General features: G+C 42.8%; 2 protein-coding genes and 1 long non-coding RNA gene across 3 annotated transcripts; 1 reads left to right on the top strand and 2 right to left on the bottom strand.

Moving 5' to 3' along the window:
* Nucleotides 1–769: 769 nt before the first annotated feature.
* Nucleotides 770–5,431, bottom strand: LOC101479693 (claudin-7). Its single transcript, XM_004570220.3, has 5 exons — nt 5,081–5,431; nt 2,024–2,416; nt 1,650–1,814; nt 1,454–1,532; nt 770–1,367 (listed from the first exon to the last, which is right to left on the bottom strand). Exons 2-5 carry the CDS (start codon nt 2,223–2,225, stop codon nt 1,205–1,207), a joined length of 609 nt encoding a protein of 202 aa, XP_004570277.1. The 5' UTR covers nt 2,226–2,416; nt 5,081–5,431; the 3' UTR covers nt 770–1,204.
* Nucleotides 5,432–10,056: 4,625 nt separating this feature from the next.
* LOC101479976 (claudin-7) lies at nt 10,057–13,416 on the bottom strand. The gene is made up of 4 exons (XM_004570221.4): nt 11,343–13,416; nt 10,990–11,154; nt 10,780–10,852; nt 10,057–10,682 (listed from the first exon to the last, which is right to left on the bottom strand). Exons 1-4 carry the CDS (start codon nt 11,542–11,544, stop codon nt 10,517–10,519), a joined length of 606 nt encoding a protein of 201 aa, XP_004570278.1. The 5' UTR covers nt 11,545–13,416; the 3' UTR covers nt 10,057–10,516.
* A 5,752-nt stretch (nt 13,417–19,168) lies between these two features.
* On the top strand, nt 19,169–20,321 carry LOC143414895 (uncharacterized). The gene is made up of 2 exons (XR_013095500.1): nt 19,169–19,277; nt 19,399–20,321. It is a non-coding gene; the product is annotated as an uncharacterized LOC143414895 (long non-coding RNA).
* The last annotated feature ends 455 nt before the right edge of the window (nt 20,322–20,776 follow it).

Raw genomic sequence — 20,776 nt, 5'->3', positions numbered from 1 at the left:
GACCACAGTTGCTCCCAGACAGTAAGAACAGCGACTGACAAAACTGAATCAATAACGACAAATATTACAAAGTTACAAAATGTAACAAAACAGTTATAAATATCCCTGCAGATAACACAAGTTCAATTTATATGGTGGAAACTGAGGCGCCCTCTTACCAAACTGTAAAGCTTGTTATTTTCTCTGCAGAGGACGTGCACGATGAAGCTTGTGCACGATGAAGGGTGTGCACGATGAAGGATGTGCACGATGAAGGATGTGCACGATGAAGGATGTGTACGACTACTGCCGTGTGACTGTTCATTAGATGGAGGAGCTGTACAGCCAGACGGCCACGGTCAGGAATCATTTCCTGTGTGGCTCAGTGGCGCATTTGGGTAATCTCAGTCTCTCGCTGAGCGTGCTCCTGTGATTGGCCAGCACATCATGGAGCGTTGTCCTTATCTTGGACAACATCCGCCTCTCTGACACCACCTTAGCTCCGTCCACTCAGCATTCCTGGCCGTGCAAATCAGTTTATTGAGTTTGTTGCCACCTGCGACACTTAACCTGCTGCCCCAGCATGCAACAGCGTAGAGGATGACGCTGGCTAGACTACTGAAGAGTATGCAGCTGATACATGATGCTTTTGTATTGTTGCACGTATGGCACAACCTCCAAATTCTCCCTCCATTAAAAAGTGCAGTGGCTTCATGGTTGTGGGTTTTTGTTTTTGTCAGCATCTAATAATAAATAACAAACTTAAATAACTTCATATAAAGTTTGTCTTCACAAAGGCACCTTTTTAAAATGTTCAAGCTTTAAATATCATTGATCAAACACAGGAAAACCCAGACGAGAAAAAAAACAAAAACAAAACAATTTTATTTAATTATGCAAACAATAAAAAAACTGACAAGTTACGAAATGAATCACACACTTTAGACACAAACAGATCAAAGTACAACAGAAAGTACTGCACTTTATGGCCACACTTTAAATTATGAAAGCAAATCTTATTTAAAGCTTATTATAAACGTGATGATTTTATAAGAGTGCAGGAGGACGACAGGGTCCTTCACTAACATAAATCTGTAATTACAGAAGAAATTTCAATGTTGAACCTTCACATCTTTACTGTGGGAAACAACACACGACGACCGATCCTGATGTGACCTCATTATTCAGTGAATGTAGAAAGTTTTTTCTTCTTCTTTGCTTTCAACTAGACGTAGTTGGACTTTGGATCACTGGTGGGAAGCAGACGGCTGGAGCTTATGGACACCGAGGACATGGTCGTGCATCTCCGACAGCTCAGGAAAGCACCACCAGTCAGAGTGAGCAGTCCACCGGCCCAGCTCACAAACACGGCATTACCAAACTCAGATCTGCCGGAGAGAGCAAATAAACACTAACTTAGCGTGCTGCATGTTTGCTCACAGGGTTCATGTGTGACGATATGTGTCAGCTGTACCTGATTAGAGGAGGCGAATGATAAAAGTTCTGAAGAACAACTTTGACAAACCAGGAGGTGATGATGATGGTCAATAAACCTAATCACAGACAGCACATGATATTGTCCATCACTGCAGCCCATTGTTGTGAATACATTAGTCGTCTCTCCACTCATTTAATTTTGGTTTCATGTGTTAGTTTAGATCTGAACGCACCTGAGAGCATGAACATGATTCCCCCGATCATCGCTGTCACAGATTTGCTCTGCGAGGCACCGTCCATGAAGTGGGTGCACTTCATCCCCACTGTGGAGACGAGCATTGCCAGAGCAGAGAGGAAGAGGCTGAGTGGCAACGCTATCCTGGTTGCTTGAATCTCATCTAAAGGAAACAGAAGCACAAATATGGGAACGTTTGCTAAACTGTAAATGTAGATTATACATTAAATATCAGATTTAGAACATTTTTGCTTGCAAAAGCTCAACAAAAAGCTGGAAGTAATTCCACACAAACATTTTTACTTTGTCAAAAAGAGACATTTCTGACTAATTACAGCCCCTGTTGTAAGCTGGGGTGCAATCCAAACCTACCTGGCAGTTTGATAAAGGAATGGTAAATTTCACAGGTGGCTCTGTCTTGGACTCCACCACAGGACATCCATAAGCCCTCATAGGAGCGGTGCTTGCCCTGGACCAGCTTCTTCCAGTCCACCATAACAGTGGCGGCAGCAGTGGCACCGACTCCGACCAGGGAGAGAAAAAATCCAAGCAGCTGTAATCCAGATGCGGCCATCTTATCCAGCAGAGGAGTTAACTTAATCGACGAGTCCTGAAACGTCTTTGGGAATGTCCAAATGATCTGAAATGCTGATGAGTGCCGCTGAAGTCAGTAGTCGCTCGTAGTTGCTCACAGTTATGCGTGAGCGCTGCTGCCTCCTGTTTTTAAAGTCCAAGATGCGTCACGCTCTAGATCCCTTTTTCCTCCTGCAGCCGTTGATGGGAAGAAAATGTTCCAGGAAGTCTTATCTTGCTAATTAACTAATGATGATAACATAGATTACACTGACATCCTAAGGAAAGACCGCCATAACATGTTTGAACAAATACGAAAAAGATTCCTCTTCTTTGGATGAGTCCTCCTGATGACCTCCATGAGTAGAAGTTTAATATTTAGCATTTAATATGTTTCTGCAAATCTGGCCTGATGATCAAACTGGGTCTCAAAGTGCACAGACACAAGAATGGATTTCAAGATCGGTGCAAATCTGATTTTTCTGCAGTTTCACTTTGCATCAAACATGTGCTTCAGGTGTGGCGCATGCCTAGTGCATTTAACCTGCACCTATATGAGACTGCAACAGGCTACGTGCAGGGAACTAAACTGTGAGCCCATCACACAACAATGGCCTGATTATCTAACGGGTTTCAATATGTATTTATTGGATGCATCTTTGGGTTGATGTACGATACAAAACATACTTTAAACTTTAAGCTTTGCATGATTCAAACTGTGCTGAGATCTACATTTTTAAGTATAATTTTACAGTGAATGAAGAAAATAAGCAGAGTTACTTTAAGGCAGCACATCTTACACATGCAAACATTTGTTGAATTTATTCTGTAACTTCTGTGTTGCATGCTTCAACTGATAAACTATTGCACAAGCACAATTTACAATGCACAGTACTGTACATTCTGAGTCCCACGAGATCCATTAAAGATGATCTTTGAACCAAACATTTGAACGTCAGCGTCCTTATTGTCATTCCTTTCCTCCATTTAACGTAGCAAGCTCGCGCTTACGTGAACAAACTCTTCATTTACTTCAGCAGTTACCAAATTATCTGACCATATTTGGTTCACAAGATGCCTGTTTGTTAACATTTGCATTGCCTGTTAGATTGGATCAGGGTCCAGCCTTTCCTGAAATAAGCACAAACATTTTGCAGCAATTAAAGTTACAGATCCCATCTGAATGTGCCACTTAACTTATTTATTATTCTTTTTTTCTTTCCAGCATTGTTAAGTTTGACTTGCAAGGTCTGCTTGAGTCAAATCTTATTTCCAAGGAAGTTTCTTTTGTTGTTGCCTGCAGGCAGAAGATGTTGGTGACAGCAGCAGGAAGGATGTTTTTGTGCCACATGACTTTTTAAATTACTTATTTTTAACAAATGATTGCACCAAGAAGTCGACACAACGGTCCGCACAGTTTGACACTTTTTAACCTTTCTTTAACTCCACACTGTATGTAGTCAGTCGAGTTTTGCTTGGAGCATCAAGCTGGAGATTTCATTGTTTTTACCATCTTTCAAAATCTGTCTTCGTGCTAACGATCCTGTACGCAGACAGACCCTCCACTATGATAAAGTACACAGGACTGGTATTAGCTTTTTAACCTGTTTATAGCCTCATACTGTTTTCTATTTTTTGGTGCCTCAGAGGTCAAACCATCATCGGGGCGCTGCATCATCACTAATGTAGCACCCAACTCACGTAGCTCAAATTCAAATTTTATTTGTCACGTACACAGTCATACACAGTACGATATGCAGTGAAATGCTTAGACAACTGCTCGTGAGCTAAAAAAAAAGAAAAGAAGAAAAGGCTATGAATAAGATAGGAAATAAATATGAAAATTAAAAAGGGTAAATTTAACTAGGAAGGAATAAAACAAAATATGAAAATTTAAGTTAAAAATGAAATAACTGTACAACACAAATTAGAATGAAGTTATTTCATTTTTAACTTTAATTTTTATATTTTATTTTTTTATATATTATTTTATAGCTCAGGATTAACTCTCGGTTAAGGTGATGATAGTACTATGAGCGGGGCCCTGGTACGTTACTTAATTTTACTGGTAAACAGCAGAAACAATTAACCAGTTTTAACCTTTGTACTTAGAAGTCTTGATATTGGCGGTGCCTCCACTCAGTGAAAATAATGAGTTCTGTTTAATCTTCACTAAGAATCATGAATTTATCTAACATGTTAACCCGTTGTTACTTTGTAGTAACCGTTACCACTTACAAACTCTGTAAATAATAATTATGACACAAAACTTTAAATTCAAAATGTATTTAGTCAAAATAAAGTATGATTTAAAAAAACATACAATATTCCAAGTTCTGAAGCGTTTCCTTACAATTCAATTGGATGTTTTCTCTTCACGCTCACAGTCAATGTTTTAGAAAACACATTTATCCCACAATCCTTTTAAGTTCAGTTCAGATTTGTAACCTTTGCGAGCTCATGTACTGAAACCGTTGCAGGCCTGGTCGTTGCTCGGGCTCGATGGGCCAGAAAACACACAAACGGCCGCTTCACTTGTTAAACAAGCAGAAAAACAAAACGCACGTGCTCAGGTCTACTCCCAAATCCGTTGGGCTAAATGCGAGGGCGAGCTGAGGGGCAGGCAACCGGCAACGCTGCTGAGTACACTGGGACAAAGCCACGGAAATCCTATCCACAGCAGAAGGGTCCAGAGGATTCCTCCACTGTGCGTTAGAGATTACTATTTAGTTTCATAGAGTAATCTGTAGCTTACTACTCGGCATACATAGCTATTGCTGGCTCTAAAATGCTAACATGATACATTTTAAGTTCTTCTACATTCTGTTTAAGCTCAATACTACATTCAGTACTCACTCATCACAGGGTAAACAGCGCATAGCAGGAAGGTAAATAGCCTGTGAGCGCTTTACACATTCACACACTGGTGATGGCAGCTACATTGCAGCCACAGCCACCCTGGGGCGCACTGACAGAGGCGAGGCTGCCGGACACTGGCGCCACCAGTAGGCAGCAACGGGTGAAGTGTCTCGCCCAAGGACACAACGACCGAGACTGTCCGAGCCGAGGCTCGAACCGGCAACCGTCCGATTACAAGGCGAACTCCCAACTCTTGAGCCACGATCGCCGGTAGACTCTGCATCCACGGCTATTGTTTTTGACTATTCTCCCGTTAGCTCGCCATCCTCCTCCGGTAACGTGCAGCTGCCGACTCTCACCAGTTTAGTTAGTGCTTATTTTTCTTTCGCCTCGCTTAGATCCCGCCTTCCTTACGTCTGATTGGACAATAGGTTTACATCACCCAATGGGATAGACGAAAATACAAGATTGACAAGCCAAAATGAACTCGTAAAACAACTTGCAGCAAATACAAAGTTTTCCTTGTTTCACATTAGAAAACAAACCTTTGGTTTTCTTGTAACTTTTAACTCCGTGAACACTTAAATTATGATTGACTTCTATTTATTGTGATTTTAAACACGTTTTTAATGCATTTGAATTCTTTTTTTGTTTTTTAAACACATGTGAAATATTTACAATAAAGTCTTTACATGACAATGTTTATATCCTTTTAACCTGTAGGGTCTAAAATAGATATTTGAGACCAGGCTACACTAATAATCCTGGTAACAGAGTGTATGAACTTACCGTAAATCCTGGACTACAGAGCGCACCTGATTAAAAGCTGCATGCTCTAATTGTAGGAAGAAAATCAATTTTGTACTTGTACAGGCCGCACCGTATGCGTTTCACCTGTAATATGAGATATCTACACAGAAATATTACACGTGAGGATTTTTAACGTTTAATTTAATCCGTAAGGTAACATAAACATGGTAACAAGTACAAGTACAAGCTGCAGTGTTCACAGTGTGGGGGGAAAGTAGCGGCTTATGACCCGAAAACTACGGTATTTGTGTTGATCAAACTGTAACACTAAAATGACATCACCTTGGTTGAGTAGGTTATGACATTTATAAAATAAAAAAATGACAAAGTGAAACAAAGATTTCATTCCAGGCTCGATTCAGTCCCTCCCTCCACGGAGAGCTGGGACGTCTGGCCCACGTCTGCCCTGTTTGTGATGCACCTCTCAGGCAAAGAATTCACTGTGTGTGGATATTCAGATTGCTTATAATAAGCCTGCTTATTATGAATAAAAGTCATGCAGGTCTCAAAAAAGAAGGGAAACAAAGAGACACGTTAACATGATGGAAATGAAAAGCAAAACATTTCAATAATGAGAAAGTTTTATGAATGAATAAAACAGCAAAAACAAGGATTAACAAATGAGTCTGATAAATAAGCAAAAGTAGAAAAAAAAGAGCTTCAACAAAACGTTCCCAGTGTGAAGCAGGAAGCTGCTGGGAGGCTGACCTCAGTGACATTTTGGCAGGATGTGGCACCAAAAGCTTTTGAAAACAATAACTTTTTAAAGGGAACAGTTCTGTATTTCACAGGTGCAGATGAGCTTTGTTGTGTGTGTGTGTGTGTGTGTGTGTGTGTGTGTGTGTGTGTGTGTGTCTGTGTGTGTCTGTGTGTGTGTGTGTGTGTGTGTGTGTGTGTGTGTGTGTGTGTCTGTGTGTGTGTGTGTGTGTGTCTGTGTGTGTGTGTGTCTGTGTGTGTGTGTGTCTGTGTGTCTCTGTGTGTGTGTGTGTGTGTCTGTGTGTGTGTGTGTGTGTGTGTGTGTGTGTCTGTGTGTGTGTGTGTGTGTGTGTGTGTGTGTGTGTGTGTGTGTGTCTGTGTGTGTGTGTGTGTGTGTGTGTGTGTGTGTGTGTGTGTGTGTGTCTGTGTGTGTGTGTGTGTCTCTCTGTGTGTGTGTGTGTGTGTGTGTGTGTGTGTGTGTGTGTGTGTGTGTGTGTGTGGACACTTTCTATGTGTCTGTTTGGTTGATATTTATACCTTATTGGAAAATGTTTCAATTGCCTTTAAGCAGCCGGAAGGAAAGTTCGTCCTTATGTGTGGATGAATTTATGTTTGGATTGCATCAGTAGATGGCGCTAAAACCACAGAGCTCACTCACCTGCAACTGAAGAGAATATCCTCCTGAGAACAAGGACATTTCTGTCCTCTGTAATGGAAATTTGTTTTTGGTCTATATCCAAGTCCGATGCACTTAGCAGACGACATCCTGGGCTTACCACTGACATCTGGTGTGTTTGGGTGGTAAACAGGAAGAAAATCACACAAAAGTTAAACTCTTTGTTCCCGGATCCTCAGGAGGAAATATTGAGGAGCTCCATCTCTCCTGTCTGATCAGATGATGTTCTCAGTTCCACAGTTTCGTTTTCACTTCATATAGACAGATGTTTGTCTTTCTGACATTCAGTCCAATGAATTTAAATAACCAGCTGTAGACATGCCAGTAAGTGTTGAGGGGCACCAGTCATATAAGCTGCCATACACTGGTTGTGCATATGTGTGATATGTACATGACACAGCTGGAAAAACAAATGTTGGTGTGAGCATGTAAACATCAGTGATCATCAGAGCACACCCTGAAACCTTTTATCACACCATTAGCATCCACATGTTACCCTAATGACCCCTCTGCACAGAAACAGACACAGCACACCTGGGCAGTGACCTGTAGGAGCAGCTTGAGGTTTCTGAATATCTGAAAGGGTTTGCTGGGTTTCAACGACTCATTAAGAAACTGAAAATTCACTTTTTCATGGGTTTACAAGTGTGGGGGTCCCACTCTGGGCAGGGACACAACTGGCTCAAAGATCCACTTTACCCACTATTAAATACTTGTTTGAAAACAAATAATTACAATAAAACTTCTGAAGCTAAGTGAAACTGTATATAGCAGATGTACATGAAGGTCCTTCACCACTGCAGCTTCTGCTTATATGTCTGACCTACACACACACATGCATATATGTTCCTTATTTAAGAATCTCTGGGTTCCTACAAATGAAGAATCTCGATACATAATTACTAAAGTGTTCCTGGATCAAATCAAATCAAATCACTTTTATTGTCACATCACATGTGCAGGTACATTGGTACAGCACATGTGAGTGAAATTCTTGTGTGCGAGCTTCACAAGCAACAGAGTTGTGCAAAATACAATAATGTAAACAAGCAAAATACAAGAATGGCTACATCTGAAACTAATAAATATATGTACAATATATAATAGTATATGCAGAGAACGCGTTCACGTAATGATTCATCAGTTAGATCAGATGTAATTATCTACAGATGACTCACTGAAAGAGGTTGGTAGCCTCGTTAATCACAAACAGGGACACGCAGCTCTGCAGGATTCGTGAGTGTTTATTTACGGTTCCCAGCTCACAGCTCCGCCCTGCTCTCCACCCTCCTCTGGGCCCCAGCAGCTACTCAAATAGGAAAGGAATGATGGAGGGTCATCTGTGGGGGCCACACCCAAACCCGCTGCTCCACCCCTCCCCTGCAGCTGAGCCACAAACCACACCTCGCCACAGTGCAGTTGTGAAACAGGAATGCTACACAATACAAATCCAACAAGGTGGCACCTCCAAAGTGGCCACAGAATTAGTCATATGATCCGTCAGCTCTGCTAGTGTTGAACAAGGGGCAGTTAAGGATTACTTATCGGTGTTCCTGTAGAGAAATTTGGGTGGAGGACATTTATTTATTTATTGGAGCAACGACAAGTAACAGCAAGCTGTCCAGTGCTGGATCCTCTATAGAATAAAACTATTTATCTGATTCAAATTGTTGTTCTCAGCAGTCGAGTTAGACATGAACAAACGAGCACAGTAACATCAAATATCCATTAACTGCTTTATTTGATCCCATTTTGCTTTGTCACAATCAGCATCGCAGCGGCACACAGTCGCTCCCAGACACGGCCTGCATCCACTCACGTCCACATCCGCTCTTTGTTATGTTTCGAGTGAAGAGTGAGCGAATTTCTCCCCACTGTGACTCAGAAACTCGGAAGCAAACGAACTCTCACCTGTGTTAATCTTCTCACTCTTGCTAATTATTTAATCGAACGAGGCATTCGCGTATCCCTCACACTCGGGACGCAGCCCAGTCTCATGACATGAACATGAACCAAAGTCGGTAAACAGCTTCTGTTTTTGTGTATTTGCCTCCTGAAAATGCAGCTTATAGTCAAATCTCATCAGTTATCACTTACTTCCTAAACAATGGCAGTGCTTATCTTAAACCCACTAAATGCTGACTGAATGCAGCAAGTAGGTTTCTCTGAGAGCGACCTTGGCAACTCTTATATGGTCCTAATGGTCTGGAGTAATGGGCTTAATGACAGTATCTGTGAAAGGAAGGAAAGTATGACATCATTACTCGTACACGGCGGCGCTTAAGATAAGTACTGCCTGGTTACAGTAAACAAGTCTTATGAATGTTTATGCAGTTTTGTGCTGACATTATGGCGTCACATCTGACTGACAGCAGCTGATATCCACAGTGAACGATCCTTTGGTGCTGTGGGAACGGGACTGCTGGTCAGGTCTGAGCTCGCTTCTCCAGCCACATCACCTCGCCACAGTAACATAGCTTCACATTAGGATGATGTTTAAAAATGTATTTCAATGATCTGAGCCTTATCAGTTAATAATAATAAGAAGAAGAATCTTGGTTGGTGGTTATTATCTATCAAATCGATGATGTCTTTTTGTCTTTGTGAGTTTCTATAGATGATTTAACTGCATTAATGTTTCATATGTGTAGATGTTTTGTTGCACGTGTTTCTGTCTTTCAGTTCTGCCCACTTGCTTCTGATTTGTTGATTTCATGTAACCTGTCAGGTACTCTGCAGAAACTTAGCCTGTGCGGCTAATTAAAAACAGGAAAACACAGATTATAAAAAACAACATTATTTTATTTTTCTTCTCAAAATATACAAAATGTTATCTGATCAGGGGAAGCATCACAGATACAAATAAACACATAAAACACACACAAACAAATCCGTATATCGGAAAAGTATCAGAAATGACGCTGTCTCCACTTTACATGCGGCCACACTTCAAACTATTAAAAACTGTTTGTCTTCAGTGCTACTATGAAGAAACTCCACCTGACATGCTCACTTGTATATTTATCGAATTGTGGACTTTTTCAGACTTTAAACTTTGAACCCTGACATCTTTACAGCAGGAGAAACCAGAGCTGTGGTGGCATTTAAACCCAGGACAAAGGAGATTCAAAGGAGTTTCTTCTGAGCGATCCTCACTCCGATCTCAAAGACCTCTCAGTGAATGGACGTATTCTTTAAATAATCCACAAAGGGAAACCGGCTCCTTCTTCAGGTTCTTGTGGCCTTTTCAACTAGACGTAGTTGGACTTGGAGTGATTGGTAGAAAGAAAGTGGCTGGAGCTCATGGACACTGGAGGGTTGGTCCTCCAGCATCTCCGACAGCTCAGGAAAGCACCACCGGCCGCAGTGAGGAGTCCACCAACCCAGCTCACAAACACGGCATTACCAAACTCAGGTCTGCCAAAAAGAGCAGAGCAACATTAATGTAGCACACTGCGTGTTTATTTACAATGTGTATGCATACGTGTGTGTGTGTGTGTCTTGATGACAGTACCTAAACAGCTTGTGTCCACTGTAAGAAAGAACCATGTTGACAAACCAGGAGGTGATGATGATGGTCAACACGCCTAATGAAAGAAAACATCTTTGATCATTGCAGCACTCATGGATCCTGACCCACCTGTTCACTACAATAACAGCCGCTCTCAGCTGCTAACTTCATTATGACTTCTGTCTTCAGTCTGAGCACAGGCTTTGGACACACCTGAAAGTATGAACGTGATTCCTCCGATCATCGCTATCATGGATTTGCTCTTTGGCACACCGTCCATGAAGTGGGTGCACTTCATCCCCACTGTGGAGATGAGTACAGCCAGAGCAGAGAGGAGGAGGCTGACCGGCAGCACTGCCCTGGTAACCTGAATCTCAGCTGCGGCGGACAGAAGCACAAATATCGGTAAGAAATCGTAGCTTTATTACACCGGTGAGAGAAAGAGATTTGGTTTGTTCTCTGATGGCTCGGTGGCTAAAATCCAAAGAAGTAACTGTAACTACATTTACTTTACCCAAAAAGCAGCGTCTTGCTTTGAGATGATTGTAGGTGCGATGCAAACTTACTCGGCATTTTCAGGATGGACTGATAAATTTCACAGGTCATTCTGTCTTGAACACCAGCGCAGGACATCCATAAGCCCTCATAGGAGCGGTGCTTGCCCTGGACCAGCTTCTTCCAGTCCACCATAACAGTGGCGGCAACAGTGGCAGCGACTCCGACCAGAGAGAGAAAAAAGCCGAGGAGCTGCAGTCCGGACGCGGCCATGTTATCCAGCAGATTAATAAGTCCTGAGACTTGTTGTGAGATGGAGAACAGTGATGAGCAGCCGCTGAAGTCAGTAGTTGCTGATTTAAAGGAGTCCCTCCCTCGTAGTTGCTCAGACCTTTGTGCGAGCGCGCTGCTGCCTCCTGTTTTTAAAGTGTAAGGGTGAGGCCCCCTTTTTCCTTCCGCAGCCTTTGATGGGAAGAACGTTTTCCTGGAAGTGGTATCGGGCTAATTAAGTGATGACTGGATCACACCGACTATTCTAAAGAAGAGTCGCTTCAACATCACGTGGCCTTTGCAGTTCTTTGCTTAGGCTCCTATCAAAATAAGCCAAATGGGAAATCAGTTCACGATTTCTTTATTATCTTCTTTCAAATAATTCAGAAAGTCCCTTTTTAATAGTTCAGTTGTTTCTTTTTCAAACAAACAATAAAAACGGTCTTTGGAAGACACCTCCTGATGTCTGTCTTAACTTTTGAGCCTACAAATCTGCAGAAATGTAATATTAGCCTACATGATCCCCTAATTTGTTGTGATGACGATCACCTAATATATACCCTGCATGTGCCACTACTCTGGACATCAGGGCACTGACTCTCTGATCCAGTTTAATCTACGCAGACACAGTTAGCGCTGTATGATCAGCCCTGAGCCGAACAGTCTGCAGGTCAGGTTGCTGGACGCAGTTTCTGAGCTGTCACGGATGAATTGGCTGATTAGTCATGTTGACAGGAAAAGCTTTGGCTAATTCTCATTGCAGCCGCTCAGAGAGTCACAATAGTGTTGTTTCTCTTTTTGGGTTTGTAACATGTATTTGCATTGAAAGCCTGCTAGCCTGTAATCACTGGATCACTGGACTTTTCCATGTTTTGTAAGGATGTGACTTTCAGATGCTGCTGATCTCTGTTGAGGCTTGTGATTTGTCCTCTACTTGTTTTTTAAGGGCACACCTCACCAAGCTGACATTTTGGCCGGTGTTCCCCTAAAAGCTCTTTGGGGATGTCAAACTGTTTCCTTTGACATTTTTTTATGGATTTAACTAAAAACAGACAAATGATTTGTTTTCTTTAAAGAGACGATACTAACTTAGAGGCACAATTGAAAATTGCTTGTTTGCTAAGTCGGGAGAAACTTTGCTCCAGATCACTTTAAGAAATTGCAAGAATGCGTCTTTGGCAGCCAAATATACAGGAATGAAGGATGTCTCAAGGTCTTTGCACAGCGCTGTTCTTGAGTCCCAAACATCCGTTAAAGGTCTTTGAAGCAAACGCTGACGGTCAGCATCCTCATTGTGACTCTTCCTTTGTGATGCACAGCAGCAGGCTCGTGCTTACGTGAACAAACTCTTTATTTTTCCTTTGACAGTTACTAAATTATTCGAGCATATTTGGTTCACAGGATACGTGTTTGTAAACACGTCGCCTGCATCGCCTGCTAGATTGGCTCAGGCTCCGCCCTTTCCTGAAATATGGCTTCATCAAAACATTTTGCTGCAATTCAAGTCCCAGATTTCATCTGACTTTGCCTTAATTACATCACGTCTGTCCTTCCTTTAGCACTTGGGTTATTTATTAATTAACTTATTTAAAGTCTGCTTAGGTCATTGTTTATTTACAAGGAAATAAAGGTCACTGGGGGTCGCGTTATGAGCCTGCAGGGAGCAGATGGTTGGTGACAATATCAGGAAACCCGCTTTTTTGTACCCGTCAAGTATCTGAATTGGCTTCAGCACAACACAGAAGCCTGAAGTGAAACTGTCTGATGAGAAGCCGGCTTCCTTCTATTCTCACAGCAAGTTGAAAGCATATGCCAGCCTGAAGAATAATATGTCATCTTTCATCTAAGCACACGTTATTCCCACTATAATAATACTGTGTTTGTCAGCCTTACTCCATACGAGCAGGGTTTAATAAGGAATGCAGTCTAAAGCTGATGGTTTGTAACTGTGCAGTTAAATATGTGCCATTCAGCAACAGTAGCAGGTTCCAGTGTGTGCTGTGTGTGCAACAAGTGTCCCTAAAAGTAAGAAACGTACAGGTCCATGCTTACTTGTCAGAAAAGCTCTGACTGTTTGGCGCACTGTCAGAAGGCCTTCAGGAGTGTCCTGTGGTGCCTGTGCAGTTGGCAGCAGACCCTTTGAGTCCAGCTGGTTAAAGTTTAAAACATCTTGACATCAATGCGAAATCCCTGCATGGTCACAGGACTTTGCATAGATTCACTGAGTCTGAAAATAAGTGTTTGTGGCCAGATCTCAATGCTCAAATGTAGCAGCTTCTGTGTTTCAGAGGTCTAATATGCATCTGTCACACTGGAAATTAAAGGCCAGCACTGAGAGTGTACTGAATGAAAAAAAAGATTTATGAACTTATAAAGTCACAAGATAAACAATTTTTGGGATTTAGGTTTTATTGATCCAGCGAACACAAAGAAATCCTGGCTATGTCAGAGCCATGCCCCCATCCTCTGGTTTGTCTGGATCCTCCTCCATCATTTGTACAGTTTAAATATTTGCCCAATTCTAACTAAGGTGGTGCAAAATGTCTTGAAAAAGTTCAAACAGGAGCATCAAAGGCTGGAAAAGTAAGTAGCACTAAAAACAGACAATTAGGGGAACATTTGAATCCCAAAGAGCTTTGAGCTTCTGTAATGTTGTTTGGACCCTTCCTGAGAAGTTTGTGCTGGGATGTGACTCACTGTCCTCCGCTGTTGCCATGGGAACAGTGGTCTGTGACTTTGTTTGGGTATCATAACCTTTTTCCACGTGATTGTCAGTAACTAATGTTTCTCTGCAGAACGTTGCAGATCATCGTTTATTTTTGTGTTTGTGAAAATAGAGTAAGCATCTGTTTCAATCAGCCCACCAGATCCAGCGGCTGGATTCAGACATCTGGACCCTGCAGTCGCTCATCTTTACTCCACTCAGTTTTTCAGCTTTCGTACCAGCACAGACTTTCAAGACTAACATGCTGCCTTCAGCCTCTGTTGGTTATGTAAATGTCTGCCGACACCCACACAGATGGGGCTGCAACTATTTGGAGAATTGTATTTTTTTTTTTTTTATTGACTCCTGCATCCGACTGGTTAACAAGCCTGGTTTAGCTGATTCAAAAACAGGCTCTGTGAGGACAGTGCAGGGTTGCAGAAAGCAGGAAAGTAGGACTATACAAATACGTATCAAAACTACAAAGAAACTAATTCAAAACTAACTTCTTCAGTCTCAGCTGACTGCAGGTTTCCCAACCCTTTAAACAGTGCATTTGCATAACGACTGAAATGACTGACTGCTTATTAATGATCAAGAAACTGACCTCAGGAAACAATGAGGGGATGCTAATAACTGAGAGGCTGCCATGTGGAGACATGTTTTATGCTCAGATGAGACAAAGACTGAGTTATTTGGCTCCAGGCTTAAAAAGTATGTTTGGAGGAGTAAAAGTGAGGCTTTCAAGCCTGAGAACACCGTACAAACAGTGGTGCAGCCCCAGAGCAGCATCGTGCTCTGGGGCTGTTTTGCTGCCAGTAACGCTGGTGTTGCACAAAGTGGATGATGGAGGAGGACCAACTCCAAATTCAACTTCACCTCTAATCAACAGCTAGACGGCAGAAACTTGGGGACAACTGGGTGTCCCAATAGGACAATGGTCCCAAACACACATCCAAACTAGTGTTATGTTCTTGGAGTGAACGCAACAAGAAAAGTGACCTCCAATCACACACACCACCCAAGAGCAAAAACAGACTACCTTCCAAAGTGCTATGCAGCCATTTACATTGGCAGCGAGCAAACAAAAAGAATAACAAACAAAAGATCCCTGAAGGGCCCGAAGCTTCCCTGTGAAAACAACAACCAAAAGACAACTTTACCCAAACAGGAGAAAACTGACCCGTACCAGGCTGCTGCAATATAGACACAGTGACAGAGGGACACAAACGCTACTTTACAAATCTATTTACAACAGCAATGAGAACACACACACACACACACACACACACACACACACACACACACACACACACACACACACACACACACACACACACACTGATACCAATTTGATACCAACTGATAAAAGGTTTTAGGCAAAGACCGTCTAAGTAATCAGACCCACAAGTGGTTTATTGGGTGGTGGCTTGGAGCATGGCTGTTGTTAAATACTGCGTGATCAGCCAATTATCCAATCGCAGAGCAGGAATAATTCCACTCAGCCGGCACTGGACTCCAGTAAGACACATCCAGGTGTCCACACCTGAGAGAGAGGAGAGAAAAAGCCCACAGCCATCCTCTGGTGGGAGGAGTCACACACACATGGCCTACGTGATCTTGGGTCATAACACCAGTTTTTGGATAAAGCGGGCAAACTTAAGCTTCTGGAATGAAATCTAAACATGGTCTTTTCTCACTCTTACAGGCGAGCTTTTCAACTTGAACAGTGATAAACAGTAACCTTTACAAAAGGTCGAGCTTACATAAAAGGCAAATAAAAATTCACTGTCACTGAGGGAAAAAAGCTCGATTTTATCACACAGCGACATTCCCTGGAATTACTTCCCAAACAAAGAAAGCAGCACTTATTTTGATTGTTATCGAATTCCAGCAGGCTGTGATTGTTTCCTCTAACAAGTAAAAGTGTTTGTTTGGATGGGAAAAGTCTCAGAAGCAGAAATGCTGTGTTTCACCGGCACACTTTAGGCTGTTTTTCTTGGGATAACAAAATCCTCTGAGATCAGTTTTCTGTTAATGACCTCATTTCCAGCACCTTGTTGTTGAGCAGTGTTGGGGCATTAGTGCTCTGTGTAACATGATAGTAAGTTTTTAAAGCTGCTATATCTTTCTTTAATTTAAATATATATCTATACTTCTTTTAAGCACCATTGTGTCTTTAATGCGATTCTTTATAATCTGATTTGCCGTTTGTGCCCGAGCTGGCCAAACCAGTTTTCACTCTTGAGTTTTCTATTCTGTATCAAGCACACGGTGAGATGTGTGAGCCCAAAACGTGAAAAGCTGACAGGAGCATGCTTCAAAGTAAACTGGTGCAGTGAACAGAAAAGTCCCTGAACCCTGAGTGGACTAAACTGGACTAAACTGCCAGATTAAAGAGTTCAGTCGGTAATTAGCGCAGCTGATCAGAAATACTGCAGGCTTCGCTTCCCGTGAAAACGCAAAGCACCTGCCAAATATCAGTAAACATAGGTTATAACTTTTGATTTAATGGAAAGATTCAAGGATTTCCTTGCAAATACTGAATAATGCAGGCCTTTATCACACAAAGGGAGGAAGCGGGCATCTGGGAGGAGCTACGCTGTAAACTCGTTTCTGAGAAAAGCAGTGAGCCACCAACAACATGACAGCCAAATGTTTTCAACGTGAGCTGCTGGGAGAGAGGAGCAGGAACTGTGGGAGAAAGTTGAACTCGTTCCCTGATTCATTAAGAATGTGAAGTAGCAGTGCACTACAGGGGAATTCTTAAAGAAGCCAACACCTGTTCCAAGAAGATGGGTGACTAAACCAGCCTTTTTTCCACAGCCACAGTCAGACACATGAAGATCAGTGCCACGCTCAAAATCAGGCCACAGTATGTGAGTGAGACGCCATCTAGTGGCATCACTGAGCAAGACGAGGTGCAGGAGGCACCGAGAACACAGTGAGACTGAGGTTTACAGGGGGACCCGGCAAAATCACCGGACATGTCCGTACGTATTTATGTATACCCCCACACACCGGAGCTAACCACGTTCATTATGCGCACATTCCACTGGCTGATTCAGTGCTAAAGTTTGGCGTGGCACACGCTGGCTCCAGTCCATGAACCAAGTTTTTCTTTGTTCAATCAAAAGAATATTTGCGCAATAAAGCCAAACGACAAAAATGAATTGATCAAAACTTTATTTGGCCCACAAATAATTCATTGCTCCTAACTTGTCTCTGGCTTGAAACATTAACGTTATGTGCGCACATGCTCTCAGTGCTTATTGGTTATTTTAGAAAGCTTCATAAAACCGTTCAACAAACGAATGGCGACAGTGAATCTTCTCATGTCCACCAGCTGTAGCACCGATGTAATTCAGAGGGACACATGGTTTCCCTTGAAGATGGTCCAGGCTTCCCCCCTTATAAATGTGCCATTCATTTCCATTGTTAGTTTAATTCCTCAGGGTCCTCTCATACCATGCAGACAATAGCTTTTATTTGAACAGAGCAGATCCCCCAGCTAGTAGGAAATGTTTAGAAACGAAGAGAAGGCCTCTTTTACGCAGTGACTGTTTCACACACGGACAACGTGGAACAACCTGCCAGAAATCCCCCCCTACACACACACACACACACACACACCATGTTGCTGATATCCGCTCAGGCTGCAGATTCGTAGGTGACTTCTTCTTACATGTGCAGTTGCTATATTGGTTCACTCGGTTTTTAGCTTGACTTCCATAAATATGACACGCTTTTTGTTTTTCTGCGCATATCCAATTATTCAGCGTCCTGTAACTGCACTGGCTGGTCAGTGTGGCAAAACAAATTCAGTACGTTTATGTTCTTCAGTGCCTGCTTTAACAACACTTGGAGGACTGCCTTGGCATGCATTCAGCAGAGACTCCCTCCGTAGATGGGCCTAGCTGCTGCTTCAAACCAGTCGGGTGTCATTCCTGCATCAGGCACAGCACAGAGCGCCTCGGGCCAAACGGCCTGCTAATTTTTTTTATTTTAGATGAGATGAGAAGGTTTACTTTTGTCAGCATTTAGGCGCTGAGCACTTTCTACAGCTTTGACATAACCGCCAGTGGGACTGTGATAATTCTGAGTCAGGGTTGTTTGAAAAAGATAAACATTATCCATCAGTCCAAATCTAGGCTAAACATGTCGCTCCCGTTACAGATTAAGAACTGCGTTTCTGGAAAAAGTCGCGATAGATGATGAGCTTTGTTCTTCAAGTGGCAGATTTGATGATCCTGATCGTAAATAGTTAATGATTTTTCTTCGTTTCTAGCTGAGGGTGGGGCCCTAGAAGCAACTCAGCTGATGCAAGGCTGCCGTAGGAGTGATTGTTGGCATGAAAAATATTATTACTGTTTAAAGTGTTCACATTAAATGTAGCCCTTATCCAGCCGGCCTACAATCTCCAACATGCTTATATACACCAAGCCAAAGGGTGTAGAAGTAACGATAATAATAATGACAACCTTTCTTTCTTTTTTTCACTTCACATTTTGTAACTTCTGGCCTGAACTCTCATAAAAGCAGAGCTGGGGTTTTCTTTGTCTCTCTGAGGGTTGGCTCGGGAAGGCTTAACAGAATAGTTCTCTGACAACCTCTACCGGTTTTTCCTGCAGATGCGCCCCAGGCTTCACGGGGACGAGCACACAAACTAAAACATGCAGTGAATTAGATTAAAGATGACGGACACTTTTTTTTTCTTTGCAGACTCACATCAACGAGTCATGAGAGGAAACGATGTTTGTTCTCTCTCTCCCGAGATGATTTACTCTTTAATAACGTCTCTAATCTGGATTGACAGAAATGTAAGAAGGCGGTGACTCTCGCTCTCTCTCATGAGTGGGTGTGTCTTCGTGTCTGAACACGGCGTGCTCCAGTAGATAGACAGCTGCATTCACCTTTCTACCTGCCAGGTGAGACACGGAAAAGACAGTCAAGTCCTCGCAGTAAACCCGCTTCTTCACCATTCTGAGAGGAGCTGAACGCGAGTGGTCCGCTGACCCTGCACGCCGGACAGGTGAGCTCATTTACCTGTAGACACACACCGTGCTGCTGTTTTGTTTGCGCAGTTATGCTAACCATTTAACCAACTGCCTTGCTGATCAGGATGTATGTAATCGTGTTTTTCCCCTCCCCAGTTTCCAGGTAAAAAAACCCCCCAGACAATCAAAAACACCTGTTGCGTCCGGCTGACCTGCGATTATCAGCGCGACCCGCAGTGCTCAGTATCATTAACCGGGTACCAACACCTCGGTAGGCCCGCAGTTGTGAGCTCCGGCAGGTACAGGAAGAGCACCAAACGCCTGCCTCTGTCCGCAGAGAGATTCCCGCCTGCAGAACTTGTGTTATCCGCACAGCTGGAAACTTTGCCTGGGAATTTCTGTGCTCAAATTTCAGTCATTGTTTCTGGTCGTGTGTGTAACTTCCCATCCCGGCCTTTAGCGCAGGGCTGCCTGCCACATGGTTTGGAGGGATTTCTGTAAATCATGTTTTAAATCTGGGCTGCATAATTGAACTATTCCAGCGTCACTGACTGTTACACGAGCAGAGTCAACATCAGTGTCGCCACTGTATCATTTGATTTAGCAGCACTACAACCCAACAGCTGCATGCTGGTGGGCCTGACCACCTCATGCATCTGCTGTCCCAGCAGAGTCTGATCTCCAGAGGATTGTAGCGTTTCCTTTAAGACTGCCCAAACTGAAGCCGATCACAGGTTCACAGCAGCAGCTGCTTTTCTGGCTGTTCAGGTGTACTTCCAGTAGTTCAGTTGTGACATATCCCATGGAGGGCATGGCAGTGGTGTTACCACTTGCAGACAAACCTTCAGTATTTCAGGTATGTTGGTGAACCAGCTCTGTTCTCAGAGGAAGGGTGTGACTGTACTTTAGAGTGGCAGAATTGAATTAAAACTGACAATAAAAGGCTACCTGCTGCTGGCACTAAACACTTCACATAAGGATGTTATCGCACACTGAGTACATGACTTTAGCATAATGAAAGGAAAAATGATTGCTTGTTTCCCTATGCAGCAATACAAATAAAGCAGCACTTCCTGCTATACTGTGTCTTCCTTTCATTTAGCATGGCTGAAATCACCTAAGTGACACTAAAAACTGAAGAGGAGGAGTGATACGAACAGTCTCAGTTCAAACTGACTTTTAAGTAGTAGGTGTAGTTTCTTGAAGTCTAAGGTTTTCAAGAGGACTCAAACCCAGAGGCTTTGAGCAGTTTCTGCCTTTGGAAACTCAAAACCTGTACTACAGGTAACTCTGTGGTTACATGTGCCAGGGTCAGAGGTCACTGAAGGCTTCAAACGTTCTGCATTACGGGTTCTCCCACATCAAGCGGGCCCCAGAGGGGGTGACTGCAGGTCGTCATGAGCAGAGGAGTGAAACTAAGGTCACTGAATATCTTGACCAATAAACTAATGTGACCTTTAACACTAACCCCCCCCCCTGTATTCTTATCAACTAAAGCTGTGGGATGAAGCGGGCATGTCAGGTGAGATGTGCT

This window comes from Maylandia zebra, linkage group LG23, assembly GCF_041146795.1.
Source record: "Maylandia zebra isolate NMK-2024a linkage group LG23, Mzebra_GT3a, whole genome shotgun sequence".
Lineage (NCBI taxonomy): Eukaryota > Metazoa > Chordata > Actinopteri > Cichliformes > Cichlidae > Maylandia > Maylandia zebra.
Note: the sequence above shows the minus strand (reverse complement) of the source record. Positions and strands in the feature narration are given on the sequence as shown.